The following is an 11,174-nucleotide window of genomic DNA, read 5'->3' on the forward strand; positions in this document are numbered from 1 at the left end:
AAGTGAATTATAGCTTTTGTGTATTGGGTAAATGCATCTCTCTCTCTCTCTCTCTCTCTCTCTCTCTCTCTCTCTCTCTCTCTCTCTCTCTCTCTCTCTCTCTCTCTCTCTCTCTCTCTCCCCCTCCCTCCCTCCCTCCTTCTCTCTCTCCCCCCCTTCCTCCTTCCCTCCCTCCCCCTCCCTCTTCCAGCTTTTGAACTGTTTTTTTTTCTTCTGTTCAATATTGCACAGGCTACTGATGTTCCCTGTGGCTCACTCCTCATCCCCAAGCCCCACATAGACAGAGGTTGCAACAGGAAGAATGCCAGCCAGTTCTTGGATTATCTTTGTTGACTTGTGTGTCAGCTAATGTATGAACAAACAGATACCATGTGCTTTTGAGCAGATGTGCAGTACAGTATGTGATTTATTTTTTCCGTGGGCTGAAATTGAGGTATCCTTGCATCAGGAGAGAATCCTTTCTTAGTCTGGAGTAGCATGGCCAAGCATCTTTGGCAAAGCAGCCAATTTGTGAGGATCTTGAAACATATTTTTAGCAACTGAAGAAGTTGAATATACAATTGCACAGTGAAGAGGCTTTCCAGAAGTATTTGGGTTTGTTTTCCCGAGCGTCTAATGTCCTTCCATTATATATATGTGGGAGATGAAGATGTTCCAAAGCCCTAAAAAGCAGTATGGGAGGATAAGCAAAAAATTGTGATGTACCTTTGGAGAATGTTTAAGGTGCCACAAATATCTTCATTTTTTTTTTAAACCAGTGTGGACCGTTCTAAAAGTTCTGAGATCCTTATTCAAAACTTTGCAGGCCAGTCACATGATTTTGAATGTATAAAGGTCTTAGGACCATGGGGATGCCAGAAAACCACTAGTTAAGATTCACACAGCCGTTTAAGGATGTGAGTTTACAAACTTAGCAGCTGTAGCTGCATACAGTACATATAGAAATGCCAGGGCTTCTTTTTTTTCTTTTTCTTTTGTTCTTGCTTAATTATTTTGTGGTTTGGTATGTTGTGTAAGATTAGGCCATATGGTTAATGGACAGATCATTGTATTCTGAAATTCCCCAAATAGATTTATTAACAACTAGGTGATGCGTGTTGTGTGAATACACAACTGTGCGTTCGTATCTTTGGCCCTATGGCCATGATGGTGAACCTATGGCATGTGTGCCAGAGGTGGCATGCAGAGCCCTTTCTGGTGGCACATGCACCATCACCCCAGCTCAGCTCTCCGTGGTGTTTCTTTCGTGAACTTCTGTTTCTTTGCAAATGACAAAACAGAAGTTCACGAAAGAAAAAGATCTTACCTCTTGCTGTGCTGCTAGACGTTGATAGGTATGTTTAGGATGCAGGGAGTTCTTGAGTTAACAACCGTTCGTTTGGCAACTGCAAAAATGTGATTTACAGTTGGTCCTCAGACTTTCAACCTTTGCAGTGTTCCCGTGGTCATGTGATCAGAATTCAGACGCCTAGCAACCTCTGTGTATTTGCGATGGTTGCAGAGTTCTCAGCAGGGGTGAAATGTTACTGGTTCGCACCAGTTCAGGCAAACCGGTAGTAATAAAAAAGATATCGGTTCATCCAAACCGGTATTTCCGACGATCAGCTGTGCCGTGTGATTTATATTCGCTAGAAAGCAGGAAATCCTGCTTTCTAGCAAATCTAAATCACACGACACATCTGTTCCCCCCCTTCGCTGTTCTACTTACCTCCTTTTTCCGTGCGAAGCGCATATTTGGTGCGCACTGAGCACGCACATGCACGCAGCATGCATTTGGCGTGCACCGCGCATGTGCGGGCAGCGAACTGGTGGCAAACCGCGGAGGATTTCACCACAGGTCCTCGGGTCATATGAGGGCCATTTGTGACCTTCCCAGACAGCTTCCAACAAAGTCAATGGGGAAAGCGGAATTCACTTAATTCACTACCTCAGGGGTGTCAAACTTGATTTCATTGAGGGCTGCATCAGGGTTGTGTTTGACCTCATGGGGCCTGGGTGGGTGGCCTGGGGGGGCATGGCCAATTCGATGTCACTCATGTCGGGGACACTTTTTTTTAAAATTTGATTTATATGCCGCCCTTCCCCGGAGACTCAGGGCGGCTTACAATGCATTAAGCAATAGCCTCCATTCTTTTGTATATTTTATACAAAGTCAGCTTATTGCCCCCACAAACTGGGTCCTCAATTTACCTACCTTAGAAAGGATGGAAGGCTGAGTCAACCTTGAGCCTTGGCGAGATTCGAACCAGCAGTAATTGCAGGCAGCTGTGTTAATAACAGGGTGCTTAGACCACTGTGCTACCAAGGCCACTTATGGTGGCTCAAGCACTTTGCCAGAGAAAACGGGTTCCCAAGCTCTGTTTTCAGCTGCTATGGCCCCCTGCAACCCTCTGCCAGTGAAAACACAGTTCGGGAGAGCCGCCTGCGACCCTCCCGAGCTCCGTTTTCACTGGCAGAGGTACCGCAGGCCAATCCTTCACTTTTTCCAGGGCAGCCTTGTGGGCCAGATCTAAGCACCCTCCCTGGGCCGGATCCGCACCCCCCCGGGCTTTGAGTTTGACACCCATGCACTACCTGATTCACCTGACCACTATGGCGATTGAGCAAAAATAAAAGATCATCAAATTGGGCGCCTCTCACTTAGTAACGACTCTGGATAGCGACAGAATTTCTGATCCTAAAGTACGCAGAGAGCTATCTGTAGATGCAGCCTCCTTATCAATGAGTAGCTTCTGTGGGCCCAGGAAAAAAATGTTTCAGTAACTCAGCAGCAAGGGCGATGTTACACAAAGGTCAGCACAGGAAGTGAAGGTCAACAGTCTTTTAACATGTTGCCAGCGCAGGCAATTATGATTGCAGTGAATATGGGAAGGTGGACAATAGGTCAGTTCCCTCTTCCTTCCTCCCTAGTTCCAGTGAAGGCAACCTCATCTGTGTTAGTCTGCTTCTGCAAGTAATTTTGTGTTCTTCTGTTTGTGATTTCTCTGCAGCAGAGGTCCCCAAACTTGACAGCTTTAAGACTTGAGGACTTCAACTCCCAGAATTCTCCAGCCAACATAGCTGGAGTTTCAAGTCCTCAAGTCTTAAAGCTGCCAAGTTTGGGGACCACTGCTCTGCAGTCTTATAGTTCTTAGAAAGGAAGTCTGTGGAAGGTGTAGGACTCTCTCTCTCTCTCACACGCTCTCTGTGTGTTTGCAGGTCTAGAGTCAGAAGGATAATGCTTCAACAATCAGAACAGACAGGGTCAAATTTAGTATGGCAGAAGAAAGGAGAACTATGAGAAGAAGAAGAATGATTTATTAAAACGTGCATGGTATCCAACTCCCAGCAATTATCAAATGATCCAGATCTAGTCAGAGGCTATCGAGAAAAAAAAAAAGAGATTCCCACTGCAGAAGATCCTTGGGGGCGCAGTGGTTAGAATGCAGTATTGCAGGCTACTTCTGCTGACTGCCAGCTGCCAGCAGTTTGGCAGTTCGAGTCCCACCAGCTCAAGGTTGACTCAGCCTTCCATCCCTCCGAGGTGGGTAAAATGAGGATCCAGATAGTTGGAGGGCAATAGGCTGACTCTGTAAACCACTTAGAGAGGGCTGTAAAGCACTGTGAAGCGATATATAAGTCTAAGTGCTATTGCTATGCGGGGGCGGGGGGGGGGACAGCCCAGAATGTTGCTGGAGATTCCATTCATAAGGACTTCACCTTCCTTCTCCCTGGCCATGTGACTCAGAGGCAACCCATCCTGTGCTTCACATAGACACAGACACAACATAGTGAAGAACAGAAGTCGCCTTGAGAACAAGACTTGTGGCTAACAGAGGTCACAAGGGGACGCGATGGCTCAGTGGCTAAGAGGCTGAGCTTGTCAATTGAAAGGTCGGCAGTTCAGCGGTTCGAATCCCTAGTGCCGCATAATGGGGTGAGCTCCCGTTCCTAGTCCCAGCTTCTGCCAACCTAGCAGTTCGAAAGCACGTAAAAATGCAAGTAGAAAAATAGGGACCACCTTTGGTGGGAAGGTAATAGCGTTCCGTGCGCCTTTGGCGTTGAGTCATGCTGGCCACATGACCACGGAGACGTCTTTGGACAGCGCTGGCTCTTTGGCTTTGAAATGGAGATGAGCACCGCCCCCTAGAGTCGGGAATGACTAGCACATATATGCGAGGGGAACCTTTACCTTAACAGAGGCCATATCTGTACTACCCCCAATATTATATCCATATTCCTTGATTTCTCCTGGAAGACAAGTGCATGTGTATGCGCACACATGCGCACTCTTGGTGTGTTTTGTCACAAAGAAGAAAATACAGATGCCATCTTACCTGATTTCTAGCTCTGCGTTTAAATATTTTCAGGGAGGGCTTATTTTCGGGGGGGAGGCTTATTTTAGTGCATGTGCTCAAAAGCCCGATTGGGCTTATTATCAGGAGATGTCTTATTTTTGGGGAAACATGGTATTTGGAGGCAGTGTTTCACAGCATCCTTTCCCGTTACATTTGCAGCTACACCAAATTCAATGAGCTTTACTTTTACTTATTTAAAAGGTTGAACAACTTGTTTGCAAATTGTTCCAACTTTGGCCACGTGGTTAGTTTGCGGCTCAGTGCATTCTGCATACCTAGAAAACAGATTAAATTGATTGGGAAGGAAGGAAGGAAGGAAGGAAAGGAAGGAAGGAAGGAAAGAAAGAAAGAGAAAGAAAGAAAAAGAAAGATTCACAACCACCCAGAATCACTTGGATAGTGAGATTGGCAGCATATAAATTTAAATAATAAATAAATCTGTCACTGGTAATTCATTCCCTATCAATATAAATGTGAAGTTAAGTTTAGTAGATCGTGAAAAATGCCTTTCAGCCTAAGTGTAAAGTAATGTCTGCCTCCCACACTTAGATTGAAAGACATTTCACATCTTACTACATGGTTCTCCCAACTTGCAGAGACCCTACAGAGTTCCTTGTAATGCCTTCTTTAAAAAAAACACAACCCCACCCATAATAATGTGTGGTTATCGCTATCACCACTCCTTCCAGTGGTGGGTTCCTCTCGGTTCGGCCCGGTTCGGCCAAGCCGGTAGCGGTGACGCTATTACGTCACTGAACCGGTTCTCTTTCTTTGGAAATTGGGCCCTCCCGCCCGCCCCCGCATTATTCCGACCTTATATTTCTTCTTTTTTCGCCCAGCTGAGAGGTGCGGCAGAGCGGATTGCCGCACCTCAGCTGGGCAGATTCGCAACGCGCTTGCGCAAAGCGCAAGTTTGGCGCACAACACGAAGCTACTTTAAAAGCATCGGGATTGGTTGATCGCTGGGGAAGCTGAAATGTTTTGGCATCTTGCAGTTCTTGGTCTGATTCACCTGAGACATATCCAGTGATTATAACTTGTGATTTTCAAGCATTTTTCAGATTTCAACACCCACATGGCTGGTGGACTGACCAGGACATGCAATAATTATGCCAGACTTGGGAGCTGCAGAAGGCACAGGCAAGCAGGAAGGGTGTGTAACTGAATAACAATTTCTGCTCACTTATCTAAGTTAATATAGAAGCATAATGTAAACCTAAATTGTGTTTACTTTTATATTGTACATTGTAATTGCAACAATCTCTACAGATACATAGAAAACATTTGAATAATTTCTGTGCCACTTCCCGCTACCGCAAATCACAAAGCCATATATGGTACCCAAAGTATTATTCCAGAAGCAAACCGCAGAAGCGCATCTAAAAAAGAAATTAAAACAGAGCATTTGTGAAATAAGATATGTACTAGATGAAAGCAAAATAAAACAGGAGAAAAATTGCTGAGCACATTGTAAGCCGCCCTGAGTCTTCGGAGAAGGGCGGCATATAAATCAAATTAAAAAAAAAAAAGTTTCTTCCAACAATTATTCTGGGAGGAGTTTATTTGCGTATCTTTTTGTCACATTTGTACAGCTGCCATCTCATGTAGTGACACGGTGCTGTACATAATAAAATGAGATATGTAAAAATCACTGAAAGCAACCAAATTAAATTAAAATGATTAAAAGCATTTTTTTAAAGAACAAATGTCAGAAAAAAAACATGCAAAAGAGTACATTCATTTAACTTATCTGCTAGCCAGCTGGCAGGCTCCAGATATTTGGCAGTATCATGTTTTAAAGGTAGAGCCACATTAATGGCTGCGGAAGAGATATGTAAAAAGATACATTTTTAAAGGAATGCTTTCTGCATGCCAGTTTGGTAGCTTGGCAGAATATCGCTCTCTGACCAGCAGATCCAGGTTTCTACAAAAATCTTAAGCAAATTGGTTGATCTTGAGCGAATTCCCATTTTTTTCAACCACGTTAACTTACCGTTATGATCAGGATTTCTTTGATCAGGAATAAGCAAGCTAAAGTTAGGAACACACTTAGTATATGGGATACAGGCAGGAGGTGAAATGCTATCGGTTCGGACCGGTTCGGGTGAACCGGTAGCGGATTTTGAGGCTGGTTCGCCGAACCGGTAGCAATTGCTGGTTGGCCATGCCCCCAAACTGGTCCGCGGCCTGCAGTCCTGGCATGCTTCCCGGCCTTCCATGCTGCCTTCCAGGCATCCCTGTGGCCAGCTTCTGAAGGCAGGCAAGTGGAAGGCCATGTGGAAGGCAGGCAAGCATGGCAGGGCTGCGGGAAAGAGAGTAGGCTGCTAGCTCCCTTCCCCGCAGCCCTGCTCTGCTTACCTGCCTTCCACGCTGCCTTCCCGGTGGTTCCCATGCCCGCTTGCCTTCCAAGGTCGGCATCTGGCCCGGCCCAGCCAGTGGGTGGGCAGCCAGTCCTTGGTGGAGATGCCGCCACTGCGCTGTCATGGGACATGTGCAGCAGCCCCGGGGCCAGGACATCTGCCTGCCCTCCCGGAGCACCACCGCGGTGCTCCCACCCCTTTCAGCCCCGGAGCAGCGGCTGCATCTCCACCAAGGGCCACCTGCCGTCAGCCTTACCAATGCGCTGGCTCCGCTGGGCATGCTGAATATGCCAGTGGAGGATCTAGAAGATAAGGCCAATGCCTTACCTGGGCGTGAGAGGGAGACTCGCTGCGCTCAACTCCTCGCAGGGACATGATGAGGCTCGCTCACCTTTTGGGCCTGGTGCGCTTGGCTTCCACGGTGCCTTTGGCCGACTGCCACCCGCTTGCCTTCCCCTCTGCCTCTGGTCCTGCCTGCTCTCCCGGAGCACTGCTCCGGTGCCACCGTTCACTTTCTTCCTTCTCCCCCCGCGAAATGAAAGCAAACGGCGGCAGGGTTGCTTCGAGGGTTGCTTTGGGAAAGCGGATGTCTGTAGCCAGGCGGGGAGGGAGGCCGGCGAGAATGGCAGCAGCAGGCCAGAGAGTGCCAAGATGAAGGGCTACCTGCACTGGCCCTCCTGGGTAAGTGCCGCCACCCAGGCTGAAGGGAAAGCGCTGCCGGCTCTGTGGTGGCACGGCCTAGCCGTCTCCCCACACGGGTGTGTGTGTGTGTGCTGCCCCTCTTGCTCCGCTTCTTCGCCACCGGTGGCACAGCTCGGCCTCCTTCCCCCGTAGTGCCGGACTCCGCGGGCCGAGTTCCTGGAGTGGCACCGGTGGTCAAAGAGAGCAGGCAGGTGGCTGGGTGGGAATCCAGTGGGCTGCTTCAGAGCCGCAAACCCTGCAGAGGTGGCATGGGAGGCAAGGGGGGAAGGCGGCCTTTTCTGCAGCATCCCCCTCCCCTCTTTGGATCGCCCTGCAAGGAGGGGGGGCTCTGCCTTTGCAGAAATGGGACAGGCGGTTTGTATGGAGGATTGAGGGGGGGGATGCGTGGCCTTCTGGGATGGAGAACGGGACAAGAGAAGGCTCCGAGATTCACTTGGGCAGTCAAGCCAGATGGCGGAGGGAAACTCAAAGCGTTGGGGGCTTCAGAAAGGCAGAATGTGCTTCAGAATGTGCAGCTCTTGACTCTAACAGTGAGTGACATATGTGACGTCAAGTTGGTCACATCCCAAAGCCACACCCACCAAGCCTTGCCCACAAAACCGGTAGCAACAATTTTTAGATTTCACCACTGGATACAGGGCTGCAAAGGAAGAAAAAGCTTGCCTCTCAGTGGAAAGTTTTGAGAGATCTTTGTATTTTAATAGCAGCATTTAGTTTTAGTTAATTGTAGTATTTACTTAGTATATTTTAATCTTTATTTTTTTGGTGGGAAACCGTGTCCGTGGTTTTTAGCAATCAGGATCAGAAGAGGTTCTAAGAACCGGAAAGGGAAATAATATTAATGACAATACCTAGAAAACATTTCCATCCCTCAATTACAAAAGGCCACACTGCTTGGATCTGCATGTAATGCACGCTACATCAATACATTCTGACATTCTAAGTCATAATGCATCGAGTTTTTCCCAAGAACTTAGCATGTCGTAATGTATTGACACACTATGCATTACGTGCACATCCAAGCAGTATGGTCCTTTGTGATTGATGGATGGAAATGTTGTCAACACACAGATTTTCTAGGTATCGTCATTATTATTATTCCCAATTTCCGGTTCTTAGAACCTCTTCTGATCCTGATTATACCAGCCAAAGAACTGGCAGCTGTGATTTCGCGTTGTTGTGTATTTGTGTATTTAATAGTTGTGTATTTAATAGTCGTCCCAATAACCAAAATCATCATAAGGCTGCTTGAGAAGAGGTTCTGTTGTTCCCATTTCCAATCCAAAGTTGTTGAGGGCCATCTGTGAATGGATGGTGGAGAGGCTTACCAGGCCAGTCCGAGGAAATTAAGAGTAGTGGGCAGTGCCATCTTCATTCAGCTGGCCTAGTCTTGTTGGGTTCAGACCAGGGGTACTATTCAGCAGGTTCTGACAGGTTCTGGAGAACCAGTAGCGGAAATTTTGAGTAGTTCAGAGAACCAACAAATACCATCTCTGGCTGGCCCCAGAGTGGGGTGGGAATGGAGATTTTGCAATATCCTTCCTCTGGAGTGGGAATGGAGATTCTGCAGTATCCTTCCACTGCCACGCCCACCAAGCCACACCACACCCACCAAGCTACGCCCACAGAACTGGTATTAAAAAAATTTGAATTCCACCACTGGTTCAGAGGTAGCTTGGATTGTGGCTTGGATTTGAGGAACCAGGAACAGAAATGCCATTCATGGAACCAAGCAATTCAGTGAAGGAGGCTTGCAGGATATGCCTTTCGGGACCAAAACCTTAGATCCCTCTCCCTTCCCTGCCCTTCCCTGCATCAGAAACTTGCTGGTTTTTCCTATCCAGGCATTGGGATCATAAGATTCTTGGGGAGCAGCCCATGGAGACGGGCTTGGCCAAATTGATGTCCCGTGAAAAAGTAGAAGTGCACTAGGATGAGCGATGATCCTTTAAAACACTCATTTGTGTGTGCCACGCTCCCCTCCTACCATATTCTAAAGCAGCTGTTCAGCGTAAAATAACCACCTGCTGTAAGCATTTGTCTGGGAAGGACAGGAAGGAGGGAAGCGAGAGCTAAACTCAGGGACTGATGCACACCCAGCCAAAGAGAAGAGCAGGTGGTCTCCAGCCTGCAGCAACCATTTGCTCCGTCTTCGTCTTTTCTCTCTTTCTTGCGCTACTCGCTCCGCAAGTATTCTGGCTTTCATGCATTTTCCTCCGCTCTCTTTTTTCCTCGCTCTCGTTTGTACCAGGGCGCCAGGCAGATCCCCAGGTGGCCGGTAAGTTCCCTGCCAGATTGGGTTTCGGGGGAAAGGGAGGGTGGGTGCATGAGCATGATGGAAAACGTGGGAATGTCCTTGCTTTCCCCCACTTGAAAGACCAGGTCCTATAGAAAGGCTGGCCTCGCATGGGTTCCAAAAAAGTGGGCTGCCATCTTCATCTACCCCTTTCCATCACATCTGGTACTAAACGTGAAGTCCTAAACTCACTCGGTTGTCTGAACTGAAGTGACCTCAAGTCTGGATTCACAGAAGCTGGAATCCAGCCTAGGTGTCAAGGTTGGATTTTTTTAAAAAAAAACTAGATTAGTTCTCTTTTGGAGACCAGCATGTCAGAAGGGAAGATAGCAGGGCTGTTTTGAGGGAGAGTGAGACACCAAGCTAGTAGACATTGATAATCCTGTCCTTATATTTGTGTTGGAAATAATGACAACCCCAAAATAATAATTATCAAACCAGGCCACTGTACTTTAAAAAACTTTCTGGTGCCTTGATGGCTGGGGAAGAAAGAAATAAAAAAAGAGAGGAGGCTTCCATTCAGAAGTTTTCTTGCTTGTTTCATTAAAGGGTTATTTTTATACGTTAGCAAGCAAACAACTGTCTACCAGACTTATAATGTTTCTATTCTCTTTAGATTAAGCTCGTGGCAGCTGGAAAGAACTAAATAGATATTGGCAGTTAATAGGTTATCCTTTTGTGACAAGGCTCAGTTATAGGTAGTCCTCGATTTACGACCACAATTGGAACCAGAATTTCCTTTGCTAAACAAAGGCAGTTGTTAAGTGAGACGCACTTAACAATTTTATGACCTTTTTTTTTTTGCCAGAGTTGTTAAGCAAATCACATAAGTTGTTATATGAATCCCGGGGTGATTAATTGAATCCAGTTTCTGTGATTGACTTTGTTTGGAAACCAGCTGGGAAGGTTGCAAATCACATGACCCCAGGACTCTGCAACCGTCATAAATAGAGGCTGATTGGCAAGCATCACAATTTTGAACATGCGACCCTGGGGATGTTGCATTCATTGTAAATGCGAGGTCCGGTCGGAAGTAACTTTTGTCAGTGCTGTTGTAACTTCCCACCGCTACGAAACAAATGGTTGTAAGTCAAGGACTGCCTGTACTCAATATCTATTATTTTGGATTAGTTTTTACCTTCTAGCTCACTCTTCTTATGATTCCGAGAATGAATCAAGAGTGTTGAGGAGAGTTCAGAGGTGGGTTTTAGCAGGTTCTGACCAGTTCTGGAGAACCGGTAGCGGAAATTTTGAGTAGTTCAGAGAACCAGTAAATACCACCTCTGACTGGCCCTGCCCCCATCTATTCTCTGCCTCCGAAGTCCCAGCTGATCGGAAGGAAATGGGGATTTTGCAGTAACCTTCCCTGGAGTACGGTGGGAATGGAGATTTTACAGTATCCTTCCCCTGTCACGCCCACCAAGCCACGCCCACAAAACCGGTAGTAAGATTTTTTGAAACCCACCACTGGGAGGGTCA

General features: G+C 47.0%; 1 protein-coding gene across 1 annotated transcript in view; it reads left to right on the plus strand.

The window, feature by feature from the left end:
* The window catches only part of GRAMD1A (GRAM domain containing 1A), a 63,405-nt gene that overhangs the window by 1,589 nt on the left and 50,642 nt on the right, over positions 1-11,174 (plus strand). The window contains 1 exon segment of the mRNA XM_087876387.1: positions 9,651-9,677. Within this exon segment, the coding sequence (XP_087732513.1) occupies positions 9,651-9,677 (27 nt within the window).

Source organism: Pantherophis guttatus, chromosome 10 (assembly GCF_059756535.1).
Source record: "Pantherophis guttatus breed Tessera chromosome 10, ASM5975653v1, whole genome shotgun sequence".
Taxonomy (NCBI): domain Eukaryota; kingdom Metazoa; phylum Chordata; class Lepidosauria; order Squamata; family Colubridae; genus Pantherophis; species Pantherophis guttatus.